Below are 21,984 nucleotides of genomic sequence, written 5' to 3'. Positions count from 1 at the left end.
AGAGCAGTACCTATTTATCTACTTGCATTTTGACGTGTTTTCAAACTGCTAGGTTGGCAGGAGCAGGGACCGAACAATGGGAGTGCACCCTGTCGCGGGGATTCAAACCGCCGACCTTCTGATCGGCAAGCCCTAGCCTCAGTGGTTTAACCCACAGTGCCACCCACGTCTCTTACTAGACAGGGTAGTTGTTAATTTATATGCAACCCTTTCTCCCAGAGGAGCCTATGGTGAAGGTATATAAACCTTCTTCAACTTGGTATCCTCCAAGAGTTTTGGACTCAAGCTCCCATCATCCCTGACAATTGACTATGCTGGTTGGGGCTGATAGGAGTTGGAGTACCAAACCTCTGAAATGCACCAGGTTGGGGTTGGTTGAGGTATTTAAAGGAGGCTGACTCCGCTCTGGTTCAGCCAGATTAGGAAGGCTCTTCAGGAAAGGGTGGGACTAGCTTTCTTAGGGGTAGTGACTTCCAACCCAACCTCCCAAAATTCAAGGATAAAAGAGGCCAACATACAAAGATAGAATCATACAACTGTAGAGTTGGAAGGGACCCCGGGGTCTTCAAGAGCAGGGGAAGGCAACCTAAGGCCCGTGGGCTGGATGCGGCCCAATCGCCTTCTCAATGCGGCCCACAGATGGTCTGGGAATCAGCGTTTTTTTACATGAGTAGAATGTGTCCTTTTACTTAAAATGCATCTCTGGGTTATTTGTGGGGCATAGGAATTCATAAATTTCTTTCCCCAAAATATAGTCTGGCCCACCACATGGTCTGAGAGACGGTGGACCAGCCCATCACTGAAAAAGGTTGTTGACCCCTGTTCTAGAGCAACCTCCTGCATTGCAGATACTGACAAGTGGGGATGAGGACCTATGGCAAAAGTTCATCCATTGGAAAGTTTATTGGGGAGTTAATGCCATTAGAAGGAACCATGGGTTATGGACGTGAGGAAGTCAAGGGCAAGGTTTGGTTGAAATATGGTGTGGTTGGGATAACCTGGGCATCAGAAAGTGGGTTTCATCACTTTAAACAGCATTCTGGCCCAAGGTAAATGGGGCATGGAACTGAGCCATAGGAGCTCATAGGAGGCAGCTGTCAAGGTTGTTTGCAGAGGAGCAACTCCTCCTGTAATATTAGATGCCATTAACAAAACAAAGGCTTGCAATTAGCTGCATTGTACACCGGCTGTTGGTACGCTTTTTTAATCAGAGAGCGTTCATGATACATCATAATTCCTGAGCACATGATACTATGTTGGAAAAAGGTTTGTACTTTTGTTAGAAAAGAAGTAGGTGATCCAAGGGACTAATGCAATTTAATGAGGTCCAAATTCACAGCTTTTAAGTAATTATGTGACAAAGAACAAATGAGGTTAATATTCAGGTGCTAATAAAAATGCAGGGATTTTTTAAGACTTGTGTTATTCTGGTTTAAAATAATTTTGCAGCAGGCAGTTGGTAAATCTCTGGGTATCTTGTTTTAGAATGCTGGCAATTGCCAGCTGTAAATTATATTGGCACTTCATTTTTAGAATTGAAATATACTCTGAGACCTGTGGTGACTTCATGCTCTTTATTGCAGCTTGTAAAACAGTGAATGAAATGCCCCCCAAACCTCAGGCATTTATATACATTATTTACACAATGAGTCCCGTCTGATTGGCTGATTCTGCTTCCCTCCTGGAGCCTGATTGGTCTTTTCCTGCAGGCCAATCAGCTGTTGCATTCTACGATCCTACCAGCCTAATAGGCTGATTAACTTCCTCCTGGAGCCTGATTGGTCTCCTCCTGCAAGCCAATCAGTTATTGCCTTCTAGGATCCTACCTGCATATTGTTCTAGCATCCAAGCTTAGTACATAACACCCCTCCCCTCTATGTTCCTGTTGTGCCCGGAAGGTTAGCATTCGTAGTCGTTGAGGTATGCCAGGCGCTTATGTATGCGTTGTGGTATCGGTAGGGGTTCCTGGTTCTGGCTCTTGTTCCAGGGCTGCCGGCTATGACAGGGCCATTGGGTGGGTACTGCTGGTCCACTCAGTCGTGTTTCTGGTTCCTGTGGTTGTTCGACCTTGGAGGTCACCTCTGGACTTTCTAGTTCTGCCTCCCTTACCCGCTCCTCCTGCTCTATGGGCCTCACCTTTCTGCTATCCCCTTGGGATTCCTCTGTCCAGCTCTCCTCGCAGTTTCCCCCCGGGAAGTGTCACCGTAGTTGATCGCAGTGGCAGCACCAGGCTTGCCCCCCCTGTTAGCACCTCGAACGACACAGGGCCGGCCCCCCTGGTGACTGTGGCAGGTACCCAGGCTGGGCCTGTCCCAAAGTTATTTGCGTACACTGGGTTGTGGGACTGGAAAGCGAGGAGGAATTAAAGAACCTTTTAGTGAGGGTGAAAGAGGAGAGCGCAAAATATGGCCTGAAGCTCAACATCAAAAAAACCAAGATCATGGCCACTGGTCCCATCACCTCCTGGCAAATAGAAGGGGAAGAAATGGAGGCAGTGAGAGATTGTACTTTCTTGGGTTCCATGATCACTACAGATGGTGACAGCAGTCACAAAATTAAAAGACGCCTGCTTCTTGGGAGAAAAGCAATGACAAACCTAGACAGCATCTTAAAAAGCAGAGACATCACCTTGCCGACAAAGGTCCGTATGGTTAAACCTATGGTTTTCCCAGTAGTGATGTATGGAAGTAAGAGCTGGACCTTAAAGAAGGCTGATCGCCGAAAAATTGATGCTTTTGAATTATGGTGCTGGAGGAGACTCTTGAGGGTCTCATGGACTGCAAGAAGATCAAATCTATCCATTCTTAAGGAAATCAGCCCTGAGTGCTCACTGGAAGGACAGATCGTGAAGCTGAGGCTGCAATACTTTGGCCACCTCATAAGAAGAGAAGACTACCTGGAAAAGACCCTGATGTTGGGAAAGATGGAGGGCACAAGGAGAAGGAGACGACAGAGAATGAGATGGTTGGACTGTGTTCTTGAAGCCACCAACATGAGTCTGACCAAACTGCGGGAGGCAGTGCAAGACAGGAGTGCCTGGTGTGCTATGGTCCATGGGGTCAAGAAGAGTCGGACACAACTAAACAACAACATTACCTTCTGTGGTTGATATGACCCTGATGGTCAAAACAAAAACAACAATAAAAATGTCAAATCACAGTTTGGCGGTTTATCTTTAACTCTTTAAAAATTGGCAAAATTTCAAGATTGCACTATGTAGATAATTGCTATTTAAGAAAAATAAAAACTGATCAATGGGAAACTTACTGTTTTAAGTTTCCCTTTGATCAGTTTTTATTTTTCTTAAATAGCAATTACCTACATATTGCAATCTTGAAATTTTGCCAATTTTTAAAGAGTTAAATCTTTTAGAAATTTTGTTTCCTCTGGCATATGATAAATAGCATATCACAAACACTTCCACTAACTTACTAAATTCTTTACAGTATATAAAAGGTTTTACAATTCTTTTGCAATTACTACAATATTATGACTTTTCCCAAGAATGCCATGTTTCTGGATCTCAGGGCAATTGATTTACTCAGCATTATTTTTTTATTTGTTTCAGCTAATTATGAACTCTCTTGTGAAGCATATAAACACTTGGGCAAACCAACAGGCTTCTACTGGATAGATCCAGATGGCAGCGGCGCATTGGGACCGTTGAAAGTGCACTGCAATATGACAGGTAACACTGTGTTCTTTGTGCGCATAGCCTTGATCCTTCCCTTTATTCATAGACTAGAGAAACCATGTTGTATTGGAGTACTAGATTTGAATCACAACATAGCAGTCATTCCCTGCCTCTCTCAGCCTAACTGCTTAAGGCTGTTATGAAGCGTAAAATGGAATGACCCCACTTACGTTGCCAGAGAATTCCTAGAAGAAGACAATTTTAAATAAATTTGAAATAAGCCAACAGAAGTACCTGCTGAGAGGGAAACAGCAAGCCTTCCATGTTGGCCTGCTAGAACCAACTGCTGCTTCCTTCCACTTCTCCCATAGCAGAATCTCATCTGTGGCCCACAAGTTGGTAGCTGGCAAAAGAAAATTCAGAGCAAAGCTTTCTAGTACCTCAACACCCTGGTCTCAGTCTCCCTCTCTCTCATATTGCACCTCAAGAACTCACTGTTAAATATACCCATTTTTCTGAGGATCTATTTACTGATGGTGGCATATCTACGGCCACACAGAAACTGAGCAGTCAGAATAGGGACAAGTCTAAAGGTCTTCCTTTCTTCATCTCAACTCCTTGCTCAACCCAAAGACTCATGGGAGGTTTCACACATACCTTGTTTCTCCCAAAAATAAGACACCGTCTTATATTTATTTTTCCTCAAAAAAAACCACACTATGGCTTATTTTCAGGGGATGTCTTATTTTTTTCCTCCTCCTGCCACGGCCGGCATTGCTGCTGCGCCTATCACTATGTCTTATTTTCGGGGTATGGCTTATATTCCTTGAATGCTTAAAAATCCTGCTATGGCTTATTTTATGGCTACGTCTTATTTTCGGAGAAACAGGGTATATAGAAAAACAGAAGTCGTATGTAATTTATTTTCCATTCTAGATGGTATTATGTCCTTGGACAGCTCCATTGCCAAACGTTTCAGTTGCTGAACACCAAAACCCTGGAAGTAAGTGTTCCAGTTTTTGAACGTTCCTCAAAAACGCGGACATCCGAGGCGCCTTCTACTTGAATGCAACCAATTGGGAGCTGCGCCTCGGAACTCAAACATTTTGGAAGTTGAACGGTCGCAATCAGAATGGCGCTCCCGCCAAACTAGATGGGGCTAAACCTGCCCCAACTCAGAAGGGAGCACAAAATGGTGGCCGGGCTAAGGGGGGGGTTTCCTGCCCTTAGGGAATTCCCCACCGGCCTTTATGCAGAACGGGCAAATAAAAATTATCGCTGATCTAACGGAGAGGGAACTCTCAATACAGAAAACAAAGCAATCGGCTGGACAGAGCAGCCCCAAAAGTGAAACTCGTGAATCGCCCCAATGCTGCGTTAAATATACAGCCCCAAAGCTGCAGCCACAGCTGAAACTAAGGATTAGAAGCCACCGTACAAAGGCGCCCCGAGAGCAATATTAAGCGGGCAGCAGCAAGCTCCACAAACAGGGAAATGGGGGGGGTTAAAAATTGGGGGAAGGAAACAATGGAACAAATTTAGGGGAAAGAAGGAATAACGGAAAGAAATCACTGGGACGATCTGTCAAAGGTACCGTAACACAGGAGGTCAGTCTCCAGGTCTCTTTGAGGGAGGACACAATTTGTCCTTTCTACCTTCATCTGAACTGGTATCCATTAGTCAGGGGTCAAATGGAGAGCTTTCATTAAGATTGCGCACCATAATGCTCTCCCTTCCATTTTATAGTCACTTTGCTAAAGTGAAATGTGCGCTTTTATAGACTTTACAATTATTTAGTCCCTGGGAGTGTTTAATGAATACATGTGGAGGTTGTTAGTGGTTTACTTTTCCATTTTGTTGTCAAGGTTCTAAAGATCCCCCCCCCACCCACACACCTCTGCACTTTAGGGGTTTGTGGATGTTAATGGTGCAAATCATCTTTGCGTGAAAAGATGTGCCTATCTCCATGTGGTTATGTTGGGCTATTACCTCTGCATTGTCCCCTTGTAGTACAAGCAGCCTCTTTATTCTCTCTCCTTCCTCAAGGCCCTGTTGCCTTTAGGAAACAAACATTTCACGCAATGACTCCTGGGCATGTCACATCAAGACCCAGTTGCTTTTGCTAGTGATGCTGTTTGTCAAGTTGACAGACAGCAGAGCTGAGAAGCAAACCATTCCACGTGAGGAGGAGAGACATTTTGCAAAAAGCCCTGCTCTCCAATGGGGGGTGGTGGTTGTTTTTGCTGGTTTGTGTTTTCCCTTCCTACTATCTGTATAGCTATAAAAGTTCAAAGTAGATTAATGTTAAAAGAAATGAAACATTTAAAATCATGTTGAAATGGCACATTATGCTCATTGATTAGCAAGATCTATAATGAGAGCCATAAAAAGAGGCAAGTGTGTTTAAAAAGAGACAAAAGAGGGAGCGATGCATTCTTCCTTGAATTCCCAGTCAGTTTTCGGGGGATGGTTCTGCTCTGATGTTTAATTCTCTAAATTAATTTACCTAAAGAGAAAAGGGTGTGCTGGTCCAAGGGTAAACCGAGAGGCAAGGTCAGAAGTCCAGGGAATCCATGAGAGGTCAGTCCAATGAAGCTGAGGCAGAGTGCAGGGCAGGAGACTAGGCGAGGTCAGGAGCAGGAACACAGGCAGGCCAGGTTCTGGAGCACAGGCAGGATTTGGCAATCAGCAATGTTGCTCCTGCAACCTGGGGCAGGGTCTGACGAGGCAATGGCCAGTCCCGATCCCCCGATGACTCACCACCCTGCCTCGCCTGAAGACGAGCACTCCTCCTGTGAGTACTCAGGTCTCTCCTCTTCTCAGCCCTGAGTCTCTGCAGCTCGGGAGACGCTGGAGGGTTACTGGACCCAGAAGCCACCTCAGCTTCTCCTGACCCAGCCGGTAGTGGACCAGCTGTTGGCAATGAGGTATTTCTCAGCACCTGGAGCCAGGCCAGGCTCAGGCCCCTGAGTCGGCCCAGCTGGTGCTTGTTGCATGGAACCTGAGCAGACTGAGGCTCTTCATGAACAGGCCCAGACAAGGTTCAGCCGATGTCCCAGGCAGAGGGTCCAGTACAGGCTGTGATTCCTCCAGCTCCGAGTCCGGGCCCGAGTCCCAGGCCATCACAAACGGCAAGTTCGCAGTGCTGCTACTGTTCACATTAAAAATTCAGGACTTCTTGCCTGTTTGCTCTGCCAGGTGCGGTTTTGCAAAGGAATGAGTCAGCATGCTGGAGGAGCAATTTATCCTCTTTCTCGCTTTCTCTCTCTCACACACACACACGCACGCACTGCTAATGTGGATCTTAAGGCACAGTTTAAAGTATCTTTCTTGCCAAGCCTGTTTTCTGTTTCACAGACAGACACAGCTCATGGCAGAGTATGGGGAAGCTTTTGTGTGCCTTTGACATTGATGTCAATGATCATTGTTTTTTGCTACCTGTGACCAAGAGATGCGTTCTGTATTCCTAGAAGCCCCTGGGTCCCATTTTCCCCAAAGGGGCACAGAAGCACTCAGTCCATTGTATAGAATGTGGAAAAAAGGCTTGAGACATGAAATACAATATTGGCTTTTTTGTTATACCACAGCTTTGTTGAGAACTTGCTTTGACAAGGCCAAATGTGGCCAGAGTGGAGGAGACCTTCCTCAGCATAGTGTTCTCCCTGTCTGGAGACGTGGCATGAATTTGTCAGCAGGAACAACCTGCCCAAACTCATGCTCATCCACACGGCCCTTTGATTTCTTCCATTTGCCCCATGACTCGTAGGCAGGGTCCGAGAGGCTTTTCTTTTATCCCGCTGCTTTCCGTGGGGAAACCTGCAGTTTAGTGCTGAATTGGAGCAAGCACCATTCAGCAGAAAGCCTAATCGATGTTCATTCCAATTCCAATTGCAGGTTTTCCTAAGGAAAGTGGTGGGACAAAAGAAACACCCCTCTTGAACCCATGCCTAGAAATCACAGGACAAATGGAAGTGCGGATGAGCCTTATGTTTGAAGGACGCCAGTCTCTGCGTAGATGTTTCCTTAGGAGTATCAAAATTTACTCTGAACTGGTCATAGGATTAGACTTATTCACCGGAGGTTGGATGGCCATCAGTTGTGGATGCTTTAGTTGAGATTCCCTCATTGCAGGGGGTTGGACTAGATGACTCTTGGGTCCCTTCCAACTCTATGATTCTACGATTCTATGGTTAACCATATACTTAAAACCTACATAGCTTTCTTTATCCTTGGTTAAAGATTACACTGGAGCAGTAAGAGCCAGTAATCTCTGGGGATTGGCAGGGTCATGGAAAGACCTTTTCCAAACTCTGTTCAACTCAGTCATGGGACCTCAAAACTCAGTCCGAAACTTTCCTGCTGACGTGGCTGAGAAAAGCGCCTCCTAGAGGCTCTTGAACAGATTTTAGAGCAGAGTAACGTATGGCGACCGAAGTTACACTTATAAGTCAGGATTGTTCTGTCAGCTTGGAATATTTAAAAGGCCTGTGTGTGGCTCCATTGCTGATAGGATTTCTGTAATGCTTGAAATCCACCTATCTGAGGAGAAATGCATAAAACCTAGACATCAAAGCAGCTTTCCCAGCAGAACCAGGTACTGTATTCCCTAAAGGCTTGGCTGAGATGGAGTTTGGGGGTGAGGGGCATGGGCATTTGGAAGCATTTCCTATGGGAGGACAGAAAAGATCTGGAAATAGGGCGAGCAAGGAGCTGGTGGCCCACAGGCGGGCAACCACAAGGAATGAATTCAGGTGGCCCCTTAACCTGTCACATGCCACCAAGTGGGAAGGAATGTGGCCACACTCAATCTGAAATCCCAGGAAGGAGTGCTGTAGTAAAATTCTCTTCACTGCTTGGGAAGAACCCACAAAATCCAGCACACCAAGTATTCACATACACAGGATGGCCAGCAGCTTTCCCTTGTAAATAGTTAGCTGTACATACCAAATGTCTAGGACTGGCATAACCAGAAGGTACTGTTGAACTGTGTGCTGACCAGAGGCTGTACTAGAAGCCTGTTCATGTTTTGAAGCCCACATGCTGCTTCCTTGGTGAGTGGGAAGATGATAAGCTCTCCAGATTTCCTGATTTGTCTGAGACATTGAGGCTTCCACCCTGCTCTGCGTTGTAGGCATGTGAGGGCCAATAAACTATGTACACTTAAAGCATATAGACAGAAATCATAGATGTCTGTGCCTTTTTTCACTATCTCTCAAAACTCAGCATTGAAATTTAGTTTTTGAAATAAGGGTTAAGGCTTAAATATGATTCTCGTTTTTAAACAAAATGTTATTACATTTTTCTCTTCTTGCAGAAATGGGCAAAGTGTAATGTGTTGTATTACAAAGGGTTACAAAATGACCTTGACCTTTAGCAAAACTAAAAATAATAATGAAAATTGTATTACCACAGAACTTGTGAGAAAAGGGGAATTGTTGCTACAGCACATAGAGTGCAACTGTAAATTTTCCCCTCATCCATCTCTGGAAATTTATTAGCCAGGTCCTGGAAGATACTGGTGCTTCCGTTTTTGATAACATTCTGAATATATTTGAAAGGCTGTTTGTTTGTTTGCTTGCTTGCTTGCTTGTTCTTTCTTTCATCAGAGTGCTTTTGTTTCTGATACAATATTCAGTAATCAATATGTGTGAAATTTTATTTTCATGTATTGTTCTCACTTTGCAATTACAAAACTCATCCCAAATTGGTTTTACTTGTAATTTCTATTATTTTATTACAATGGGATTAATCCTGCCAAACTATCAGGGACTGGCTAGATCAGGCATCCCCAAACTGCGGCCCTCAAGATGTTTTGGCCTACAACTCCCATGATCCCTAGCTAACAGGACCAGTGGTCGGGGAAGATGGGAATTGTAGTCCAAAACATCTGGAGGGCCGAAGTTTGGGGATGCCTGGGCTAGATGAAGGAGGAGTGCTGGGAGGCACCAGCCAGGGAATCCCCAAGGGAAACCCCAGAGGAGGACATCTCAAAGCCCAGGGATCGGTGGTGGGACACTGAGGCAAGATCAGAGGGAGATGAGGAATAAAGAGTTAACTTCTCTAACAAACTCTGCTTCTTGCTTGCTGGCCAGAGTCTGACTGCTGCCCTGACAGACTGGCTACAGATCAGAATCTAAAGCCACAGTCCACTGGGGAATTCTCTGGCACAACCCACATTAAGAAGAAAAAGTGTTGAACCAGAGCAGTGAATAACTTTCTGCTATTTTCCCTTTAACTACTGGGTGGTTGATAGAGATTGTTAATTAAGTAATCCAACAGGGGTTGAAAATCTGACAGAGGTATTAAGTAAATTGTGGGATTCTGCATGTTAACAGATAAATATAAGTTGATTTTATATGATTTCATTTTCCTTGTGCCTTGTTGAGCAGTCTCAATCTTGGGATTTATATCTGAAGTTTCTACTAGCACAAATTAGTGAGAGTGTGACCGCCCATCAGTTTACAATCCTGAAGGTTCCAGGCCTCGTGTGATCACATACCATGTAGCTGCTCAGGGGTAAATGGGTATTTGAGCCTGACTCAAGCTTATCCATCCACCAGTCAAAGCTTAAACGAATCAGTCTTGCCACCAGCGGTGTAGTTTGATGATTGCACAATAAATTTGTCTACATCGGACACTGTTGTCCTTTGCAAATACAGTATGGAGGGATATCAATATTAATTTTCTCACAATAATTTGTAGGATTCACAGAGATTTTTGTTCCCTAACCAATTTTACAAATGAAATATTTAGAGATACATAGATTGATAGCTGCTGTGATTGATAATAGTATACAGAACAGCTTTTGTGGCAGGGGGTATCTTAATACTTGAACTTCATCCACTTCCTGCAGCCCAAGTTTGTGAATGTGGTTATAAGCAGGGCCGTAACTAGGGGGTGGCAAGGTGGGACCCTGCCAGAGGCGCAGGTGAGGGGGAGCGCAAAATCGGCTAAAATAAGTTCATAAGTGTGTCTATAGATAAAAATATTGATTATTGCCAGAGCTGCTGGCCAAACTTCGAGGTGGGCGCAGCAGCAGCAGCAACAGAGCCGCTCACAGCCTGCCAGAAAGGAAAGGGAGTGGGAGGAGGCTGCAGGAGGAGCATGCGGCCCAGGGAGAGAGAGTGGGGCCATGTCGCCCTGAAGAGAAGCGGCTCTGGCCAAGCAGAAGCCAACCCTCCCCGCTCTCTTGGCAGCCTGACGAGGAGGGCAAGTTGAGGTTGGGCACAGTGCATCAGAGCTGTGAACAAGTTTCACAGCAGAAGAAGTCTACCCCGCCCCTCACCCCGATCTGAGCAATGGAGGCAAAGCAGTTGCTGGTGCTGCTTTGCTAGCCTGAGCCAAGCAGGCGGGAGGAGAGAGCTGCCGAGGGCCGTGCGGGGACGGCAGAGGAGCCACAAGACCTATCTTCAGAGCTTTGTTTGTTTGGGGGGAGGGACAAGAGGCACCTGCCCTCTTTGCCACAGTCTTTTCCCCTCAGGGTCACAGGGAGTCACTCTTGGCCACCTTCGGGATGCTTCACCTTGAATAATGCACCCCTCCCCCAATGGCCAGCTCTAGCAAACAAACAGGAAGATGATCAACATCTCAAGAGCCACGTAAAACCAAGGGAGCTTCAGCCGCCTACTGTTTCCACCTCCGGCACTGGGCTCTCCTTGTCTCGTCTTTGCTTTCCAGAGAGATGCTCCTTCCCCTCCTGAAATATACTCAGAGTCAAGTAGTAATTTCATGCTCTTTATTTCAGCTCATAGGAACAATGATTGAATTTTCCCCCAAACCTCAGGCTTTGTATACACAATGAGTACCGCCTGATTGGTTGATTATGTTTCCCTCCTGGCGCCTGATTGGGCTGCTGCTGCAGGCCAATCATTTGTTGCATCCTAGCATCCTACCAACTTAATAGGCTGATTAACTTCCTCCTGGCACCTGATTGGGCTGCTCCTTCAGGCTTGCTTCTGAAAAGCATGCATAAAACTGTGATGCCATGCTCACTTCCATGTGATATGGGATAGAGTGGGTGGTTATTTAGAGCTCTAGATTTATCCAAATAACACAAGGAAAAGTGCTGCTTTGGAGACCACCTTTTGTTTTGTGGCCATTCAGTATCCTTTGCTGAAAGCATATCTTTCCTTATGATATAATATGATAATGCACATGTCCTGAACAGACATACTTCAGGGGCAATATATAATCAACAGTCCAGCAGACTCCTTCAACCTATCTGTGATGGTTGCCTGTTACTGTTGGCATGCTCCGAGGGCGAAGTGACCTCCCTGGGGTGCAAGCCTGGACAGGGTATATGATCCTCAGGGTCCCTTCCAACTCTACAAGTTTATGATTCTATGATCCTATGAAATTTTGGGGTTCTGTTGTGGGTGCTGTGGGCAGGGGGGTTCAAATGAGAGAATGTTTTAAACAGTATTTAGAATGTTGCAATTGTTTTTAGAATGCTTTAAAAATGCTTTATTATAGATGTGGTTGCTGCCCCAGGCTCCTTGGAAGAAAGGGCAGGATAAAAAGTGAATTACTGTTGTTTTTATTATTACTATTATTGTTCCTATTATGATGATGATTATGAAACCTCATAGCAGCAATTGTGCAGCCCATAAACAACTTTACTACTTGGTTTTTTTAGATTGTGTGAACTAGCCCTTACTCGTGATGGATGTGTCCAGCCAATTGCAATGAGGCCCCATGTGGCTCTAACTGGAAAGGGTCTGGCTGTGTTCATGCGGCAGCAGTATACCTGAACCACATCATGCACATGCTGGGATTTTTAGTGCATACTCGACCCCTGTCCTGCTTGTGGGTGTGAGAGAGAGTGCCTTTCAGCACCCAGGAATGTTCCCTCCGCCACTTCCAACCTCTGTGCATGGATCATCCTTAATCAGTTGAGGTTCATAATTTTCATGTTGCTAAAGCAAACTGTATGCCCCTGCAGTGTCTTTTAAGGGCCACAAAAGAGGGGAGCAAAATGCTTCTCCCCACATGTCTTGTGAGAGACCCACTCCTTCCTGAAAACAAGTGATAAATTGCTAAATATGTGATCTTTTTTATTCTGTGAAATTTGCTTTGTGCTTAAAATAGGTCTTATGAGCATTAAGCCAATCAGCAGCCTCTAGATACCTGCAGAACTCCATCTCATTAGAGGAGATACCTGGGGCCTCCTGTGGAGGATCCATCTGCTTGCCTTTGCTTATTTTTAAACGTACGACTGGAGCCAATTATACTATATTGGTTCTTTTCCATATATGACTTCGGTGAGCATCTAACATATTGCAGGGAGTAAATATATTATGACTGAACAAACAATTATTGGGGAGTGGGGAATGAAGCTGAAAAATGAGAAGATGTGGGATGTTTTTTAAAAAACCTTTTGCACAACTTTTTCAATTTTTGCATGAGCCTGTCCATCTGAGATTCTTTTTTTAAAAAAATCTGAGATTCAAACCCCTTTGTTTTTTGGTGTCTGTGAATAATTTTGAAGCTTTGCTTTCCCTTTCTTTTTTTCCAGTGCTTTTAAAAAAATGTTTAGGGGTATTCTTATTTTGACTTAAGAAAATCACCATTTTATAGTTCAAATCAGGCAAAATACATACAGTAAATGGACAAAAGTACAAAGATTCACAAAATGTGTAGGTGTATGCATACTCCTGCGTACCCCCAGGAAAAAAGCAGTGCTTTTTTCACAAACCACATGTGTGTATTTACCCAAAGGCTATGATTGTTTTCTCACTTTTGTTGCCAGAAAATGTTTGGCTGAACAGAAGGGGATGATTACGGTATCTCTAGGGCCACAATGTTAGTTGATGAATTAATACAATTCTGGCTCAATTAAAATATTGGGCTTGAGTAATTGGGCATTGCCCCAATGCCATCTCCAAAGCCAGCCTCTTCCATCTGTAAACCTTTCTCTTGTTGCCACCATCTTGTATCCTCCTCTCTCTGATGGGAGCCTGTCCCTGCTGTTGCCAAGCCTGAAATGTCCACAATCACACACTGCATGCTAACGTGTGTGTCTGCATAGAAGCATAGAATCATAGAGTTGGAAGAGACCACAAGGGCCAAGTGACATATGTGGGTATGTGGCATATTTCAACAGTATCCTGGCCCAGCAATTGATTAACCTTAACCTATGTGTTTAGTTGCTTGTGCTGTAAAAAGAAAAAGAAAAATCTGAGGCATCTCTAACCACTAAACAAGTGCCTTAAGTTTAAGCAGAATACAAGGCTCCCTTTGCCTTTGATGTTTGTTGATGCAGTTATCTGTAGCTTCAAAGACAGCCAACAATGGTACTGAAATGTCTCTCACCTTTGACCTTAGCATTCTTCATATGCACATTAGTTAGCATTGTGGAAATCACAATGTCAAAATAATCTCTTAATAATTTCGCATAAATCTTTAGCTTCATATATTAGATAAAGCTATATGCTTCTCATTAATTGAGATGACAATTAACAGAGAATAGACCAAAGTGTATTTACACAGGCTCCGGTGTTTTTATTAAGCTCAGCTACTGTATGGCACATCTGCTTGGCTAAGTGAATTTAGCGCTCATGCAAAATGCCATATGGCCTCACTAGGGACTCAGCAGCACAGGATGAGGCAGACCTTGGCCTTTCCTCTATTATTAACTGTTGGAGGTACACTGAGGAAGAGAAGAATGGATAGAACTGCCATATTTCAAAGAGTGAAATATGTGCAAAGTTGTTGAGCTTTTTATTGCAAAAAGAATAGCCATTTTTGAGCTATTTTTATGGAAAATTGGCAAAAACAACACTGCCGACATGGACTACCATACGTCCAGATTTTCCTGGACATTTGACCAATTTCTACCCGGAAGTGGCTACACACACACACACACACACACACACACACATATTCCAGATATGTCCGGGTGTATGGCAACCTTATAAGACTGTCTGAGACATGTTACCTAAGATGTTATTCCTATTCGAAACTATACCTATTGTAAAAGGAACAGGACAATTCAAAGAATGGCAAAAAAACTCTGACAAGATTTGTCTGGCAGGGGGAAAAACCAAGAATAAAATATAAAATTTTGGTGGACAAAAAAGAGAGAGGTGGATTCTCCATGCCAGACCTGAGGCTATACTACGAAGCGTCCTGTATGTGTTGGGTAAAAGAATGGATAACATTGAGAAACACCGATTTGTTAGATCTAGAAGGATTTAATAATAGATTTGGATGGCATGCATATTTATGGTATGACAAAAAAGGGCCCATAAAGGATTTACAAACCATGTGATAAGAAGATCTCTTTATGAAGTGTGGGAAAGAAATAAGATGCTGTTAGAAACCAAAACCCCATGGTGGATTCCACCAGCAGAGGTATTGATGGTTAAAAAAGTAAATATGGAAGGGAGGAGGGCCACATACGAGGAAATTTTGATAAAAACAGAGAAGGGTTGGAGGTTGAAACCCTATGAAGAAATTAAAGATATGTTGACAGGATGGATACAATATCACCAAATAAATGATGTACTTAAAGATGATAGAAAAATAGGTTTTGAGGACAAAAGGTCCAAATTTCAAATAGAAGTGTTGGAAGGCAGAACTAAACTGTTGTCAAAAATGTATGATTTGTTGTTGGAATGGTATACGAAAGACGAATTGACAAAAGATGTGATGATAAAATGGGCAAAAGATTTTGGGCATAATATTGAATACGTTGCGTGGTTGAAATTGAGGAATCAAACTTTGAGGTTTACAACATGTACAGCCCTGAAAGAAAACGTTTTTTAAGATGATGTCTAGATGGTATTTAACACCAGTAAAATTGGCTAAAATGTATAGAATGTATAGAATCATGCTGGAAATGTAAAGAGAAGGATGGGGAATTTTATCATATGTGGTGGACATGCGATAAGGTCAAAAGATTTTGGGAGATGATATATAACGAATTGAAAAAGATTTTTAAATATACTTTCCCCAAAAAACCGGAGGCATTTTTGTTAGGGATTATGGGAGGAGAGATTATGAAAGAAGATCAAGTATTGTTTATGTATGCGACAACCGCAGCTAGGACATTGTTGGCCCAAAAATGGAAACTTCAGGAATTACCAACAATCGAAAAGTGGCAGATGAAAATGATAGACTATGCAGACTTAGCTAGACTGACTTGCAAGATCCGAGACCAAGGAGAGACAAGGTTCCAAAAAGACTGGAGTAAATTTGTGGACTATATGGAGAAAAACTGTAGAAGTTTAAAAACACTCGCAGGATTGAAATAAATCCTACGAATTGATTGAAATAAAGACAATAAGGAACTGCAAGATAGGAGTTAATAAGAAAACCGCATGAAGTTAGGGAGGGAAGTCACAGCTCGGCAGAGCAAGGCGAGATGGGGGAATTTAAGAGGAATTGTATAAAAAATATTGTTTTGTTTTGTTTGCTAATTGGAAAAATTGAATAAAAATTATTTATAAAAAAATAAAAATAAGACTGTCTGAGACAGGAGAACTGAAGAGAAGCACATTCTGCCCTTGTTCATGAGCAGGAGGACCAAGGGCTGTTTCGGTGTGTACTTTTCATTGTTTGGCTTATCTTATTAGATTCTGTTGCAATCTGCCTTAAGAATCATTTGATTGAAAGGTAGAGTAAAACTCTGAAAAGCTCTGAAAATTTAGGAAGGTAGGTAGGAAGGAAGGAATAGGGCTATGTGGTATTGGGCAGAAGGAAGAGGATGTCTGGATGTTCAAGGGAGCTTTGGACAAATTGGGACTGTTGGCCAAGGAGCATAGATGTGTAATGATTGCATAAAAGTCTGCCAGTTGTGGTTTCTAGGAGAACTGTACTCATTTCATTTCTGTGTGCACAGTGGGGTGTCACCCAAATTTTGAGGTGCCTTTGGGGCAAGAGTCCAACAAAAATGGAAGGAAAGAGGATATCACCCAATGGCTTTGCCTGTGGCTATGGCAGGGGGCATGGTGGCAGCAGCAGAGCTCTGGTTCTCACTGTTGCCATTCCGCCTCCCTGGTCCCCACCTCTGGGAAGGATGCTAGTATGTGTGGACCCTCTAAGGCCATACTAAATATGAATGGCAGGCAGAACTCCACTGCTAAGCTGCCTGCCAAAAAACCAGGCTTTAATAAATCATTTAAAGAAGCGAAGGGTCTACCTCTCCCCCCCATCCTCCTCTGCTCATCCCCTCCTTCCCAATGGCCCCAAAGAGGCTGCCCCCATTTGCCACATGCAAGAGTGGGGGGGAATTGAGGGCATCTATCAATTCCGAGTTTCTACCATTGCTGCCACACTGTACATTTCCCTGTCTTCTGTGCTACCCTTAATACTTATGCATTAGCTGCCAGCCTCCTAGTAAAAGGATTGGAGTGCTGGTAAATATGAAACATCCCCCAGATCCATTGGCAAGTTCACTTTTGGCTCATTTTACCCATAACCCACAGCCAATGAGCAAAAACATATCATCTCCCTCAGGGATCTAATAAGCAGCATTATTACCCCATCAGAACTTGAACTTGGATAAGTGCTTTATGATATAATAAATGTTGACAGGCCACAAAGCATCTCGCTGCATGAAGGCAGCAGAGCAAAGAAGCGGGCTATATAAACACTAGGTCGTCAGCCCTTATATAACTTTAATCAAGATTAATCTCACTTTACCATGGCGTGCTTTATTAAGATATGTATGGTAGTCGCAGTCCTGAAATGAAAAGAAACGAACTGGAAAAGAAAAAATAGCACTTCGTATAAGCAAACCTAGAGTGTGATCTGCCAAAGGTTTTGGTTGCCAAAGGCAGTACTGTAGCTGTTTTGGATTCAGATTGGCAAGGAAGATCACAAAAGTTGCTCTTTGATGGGTTTCATTGACAGGGTGAGAAAAACATACAACAAAGCAAGAGGAAACAGACATGGGGAATCCCTTCCCTTCCTGGGCGGGCAATGAATTGATCTCCTTACAGGCCATGGGGCAGCCTTGGTCAGCTGCAAGATCTCCCCTGGGCTTCCCACAGGCTGTGGGTGGGCTTACTGGGAGTGCTGGTGACATTTGATCACCAGCGTTGGGGGTGTCATTCCTGTGACACTGTCCATGTTTCTGTCTGGCAAGGTCAGGGGAGTGGTTATAACCACAAAGGGGCATTGACTGAGCTAGTCCCATGCTCTTCTCCACAGCACTTAAGGTGCTGAGTCAGTGTTTATGACTCAAGGAGACCCAGGTGGCCCTGTTTTGAAAGGACACGTGGCCTCACACACACACACACACACACACACACACACACACACACACCCCGGTGGCCTTTCTATGATAAGTGATGGTTCTGGCACACTGAATTGTTTTTCTTTATTTTTCTTTCAGAGGACAAAGTGTGGACAACTGTGAATCATGATTTGCAGGAACAATCCCCAGTGGCGAGCAAGAAGCCAGAGAAGCACGCTTTGCTGCAGCTGAATTACAGCGCCACCATGGATCAGATCTCGGCCATCACAAGCAGCGCCGAGTATTGTGAGCAGTTCATTTCCTACACCTGCAAAATGTCAAGGCTGCTGAACACCCCAGGTAGGCAGGCCATTTTCTAAACAAGTGTCCTAGTTTTGCATCTGGCCTAAATCTAATCCAAAGCGCTTCTTGGTGTGGCTCTAGTAATCCAGCCCACTTGGGATGGGAGGGTGTCCTTTATTTGTACTATGTCATTAATGATACTGTGGTGCCTCTGGTTAAGAACTTTATTCATTCCGGAGGTCCGTTCTTAACCTGAAACTGTTCTTAACCTGAAGCACCACTTTAGCTAATGGGGCCTCCTGCTGCCGCCGCACCACCGGAGCACAATTTCTGTTCTCATCCTGAAGCAAAGTTCTTAACTATTTCTGGGTTAATGGAGTCTGTAACCTGAAGCGTTTGTAACCCGAGGTACCACTGTATTGCCATTTTGGTGTGTTTCTAAATTGTGCTGCTGACGAAATATTTTTTCAGTTTGGGATGAGTCGTGCTGCCATTTCCATAAGCTAGTTTTAATGTAAAAAGGTAAAGGAACCCCTGAGCATTAGGTCCAGTCGCAGACGACTCAGGGGTTGCGGAGCTCATCTCGCTTTATTGGCCATGGGAGCCGGCGTACAGCTTCCAGGTCATGTGGCCAGCATGACTAAGCCGCTTCTGCCGAACCAGAGCAACACATGGAAACGCCATTTACCATGAATACAAAAAAGTGAATTCTAAAAGTAGCCAATTCCATCCCCACATTCAACTCTTGTAAGAATTTTTATTTTTGCTGTTGCCATCTTTGTTTCTATGTATATTGTGTTATACATTATGATGTTAGTCATTCTGGGCCCAGCTCCGGCAGGGGAGGGCGGGATACAAATAAAATTTATTATTATTATTATTATTATTATTATTATTATTATTATTATTATCATTATTTATTTATTTATTTCTGTGCAGAAAGGTGGTTTCTAAAAGGAAAGATGTTTCCAAGCATCTGCTTAGAAGCCACACCCTCTGACCTGGAAGTCCTAGGTGGGGAGAGGAAAGGCACTAAGGCCGTCCTCAGCAGTGCCTTGTTCTTAGCATTTTAGATGTTACAGAGTTGAGTCCTTCTACTGAAAACAAGATCCTGGTCTGATTTAGAGACTCTTTGGGTGCAAAACAGAAGCAGGAGTAAGTGTCTCAAACTTCCTGTCCCGCTTCATCTTCCAGTTCAGACTTTTGACCCCCTCCATGTGAGCACTTGTGGGAGCTTGAATGGTTCTTAATACAAGCTTGGTGTGTATTGTTGTGTCCTGAACATGCACCTCCACTTTTATTATGATCTTCAAGGAAGCAATTGCATTACAATATATTTTGTGCTTTGCATCTTGCCTTCCTCCCTGGAAAATGGGCGTAGTATCTAGCTGTTGCTTGAATCTGAAGCACTTGGAACAAATGTACCAATTTCAGCCTGGTACCTCAAGGAGACATAAAAGCATGTTGCTAATAAACTTGCAAACATGGAATGATAAATGGGTGAGTTAAACCAAAGGCCTTGCTTTGCTCAGGTAGTCAGTTTACAGATTATCAAAAGCACCTTAAAGATAAAAGAACTGGAGGTTTATAAGCAGAAGTTGGATGGGCATCTGTCGTGGAGGCTTTAGCTGAGATTCCTGTGTTGCAGGGGGTTGGACTAGAGGACCCTTGGGGTACCTTCCAACTCTATAATTCTATGTTTCTATTATTGTATGTCTGACAGTCTTCAATAGCCATGCTTCTCCCGACTTGCTAATTCTAGAGGGGTGGCAGTTTCCAAAGAAATGGGTGGTGTTTACAGAGAGAATCCCTATTATACTTTATTATGTCTTATTTGAACTACACATATTTTAGATCTGGCACACAGGATGTTCTCAGAGAATTAGATGCATTATACCACACACAAGCACAAACACATTTTGCTTCCAAAGAGCGAGACAGGGAAAAACAAATCAATGCAGATCATTGTAGTATTGTTTACATCCCGCCAGTGGCTAGTCTGCGCACATCCTACATTGGTGATTTACACAGTGGAAAAGCAGAAGCTGATACATTTCTTCTGTAAATAGCCTGTTCCTCAGCTCTGTTCAGCAAGTGGACAGCTCCTTTTTGTCCCTACCCTCCTCTTCTGTTTACTCTTTGGGAGTGTTGTCTTATAATACATAATGATACGCTTCTTATCTTTGAATATAAAATTCTGTGGCTTCTCCTCCCGGAGAATTTTACAAATAAATCACACTGGGCTGGTGTGCATGCAGGCGGAGCAGGGGGACTAGATAAAAAACATAAATATGGGTTTTGCTTTTGTAGGGTGACTTCAAACTGGTTTTGGACAATATATTGCTCAGCCCAAACACACATTACGATTTGCAATATATTACCAGGTCAAAAATTATGAAACCGATATCACACTATGGGCTTCAAAAATGGTTTTTGACGATATATTGATATATTGCCCAGCCCTAATCACAAGAGAAGTTCCTGCTCAGAGCATCCAGCTAAGTCAATTCAACTGCTTGTGTGCTTGTACTTTTGTATGGAGGGGAAACTGGTTTAAAAACACTCATGTCAGATGTCATTCTGTACCCTAGAAGCATTCCTTTCTGTTGCAATGAGGAGGAGGAGGCTGGTGTCTCTGAGACAGGGCAGTGCCCTCTAAGGTGCCAGAGCAGGAGGCACTGGCCAGTCCAGTAAGCTATGGCAACTTTCATTTTATACACTGAAAATTCTCTAGTTGGGAAGGGGAAGTTTTTGATCAGCCTCCCTCAGGTGGTGATACAATAGTGTCTAATGCTGGTCACAGACAACCATCATAGGTCAAGGGCAAGGCAGCCATGGCAGGCCAGGGTGGAGGCAGATTTGTGGCTGCCTCAGATGCTCAGAGTAGGAGAGTGTTCTGCGGAAGAAGATCCAGGGTCAGCTGGTTGAAAATAAGCCTGTAGGCCAGACTTCCAAGGAGAAGCAAGCCCAGGTCAGTCAGAGTCAGGACAAAGGAACAGTGTGGGTGTGTGATTCATGGGTGGGTGGGTGTATGAAAGAGAGAATGTTTGTGTCTGAATAAAATGATATAGACTGGCATATTGTCCATGAATAATGGGAGTGAGGGTTTCCTAGATGCTTAATTCCTTAGCCATAACAAAATAAAAAAATTCCTTCCAGCAGCACCTTAGAGACCAACTAAGTTTGTCATTGGTATGAACTTTCGTGTGCATGCACAAAATAGATACACTGAAACAGAAGTCACCAGACACTTATATCTGATTCAGTGTATCTGAAGAAGTGTGCATGCACACGAAAGCTCATACCAATGACAAAATTAGTTGGTCTCTAAGGTGCTGCTGGAAGGAATTTTTTTATTTTGTTTCGACTACGTCAGACCAACACGGCTACCTACCTGTAACTAGATCCTTAGTCATATAATGCAGAGTTTTCACCTCTACTCTGCCATTAAGTTGACAGGCAATTCTCCCTTCTTACGGTTCTTTAAAGTGGACTTGGACCAGGCAACCCTTCAAATAGAGGACTTCTTCAAACAAGGGACCGTACTCATAAAGCAGGACACATTGCTACTCTAAATGGGACCAGAAGGCCTTTAACAGTTTTGTTGCCTGGGATTTTTATTATTATTATTATTCTTGTTCTAGGTTGGTGTTGCTTTCATCCATATTTGCTACCCCACATATCCTCTGAGGATAGTGTCTGAAGCATCAGTTGCCCTACAAAATGTGTTTGGAGGCTGAAACCAAAGGAGAGCTGGTCATTAGGCCCATTACGAGAACATCTAGACACATTCTAGGCGAGGAGTCTAGAACTGATTATCAAAATGCTTGATTGGACTTGACTAAAAGATCAGTGGGTTTCAGCTATA

At 43.7% G+C, this 21,984-nt stretch overlaps 1 protein-coding gene across 1 annotated transcript in view; it reads left to right on the top strand.

Annotated features, from left to right (window-relative positions):
- CNTNAP2 (contactin associated protein 2) overlaps nt 1–21,984 on the top strand; it is an 836,988-nt gene that overhangs the window by 593,790 nt on the left and 221,214 nt on the right. Inside the window, exons 12-13 of the mRNA XM_035101355.3 lie at nt 3,569–3,688; nt 17,973–18,173. Coding sequence (XP_034957246.3) covers nt 3,569–3,688; nt 17,973–18,173 — 321 coding nt within the window. The remainder of the gene's footprint in view (nt 1–3,568; nt 3,689–17,972; nt 18,174–21,984) is intronic.

The sequence above is a fragment of the Zootoca vivipara genome, chromosome 11, assembly GCF_965207765.1.
Source record: "Zootoca vivipara chromosome 11, rZooViv2.hap1.1, whole genome shotgun sequence".
Lineage (NCBI taxonomy): Eukaryota > Metazoa > Chordata > Lepidosauria > Squamata > Lacertidae > Zootoca > Zootoca vivipara.
This window is presented reverse-complemented; position numbering and strand designations above follow the sequence as displayed.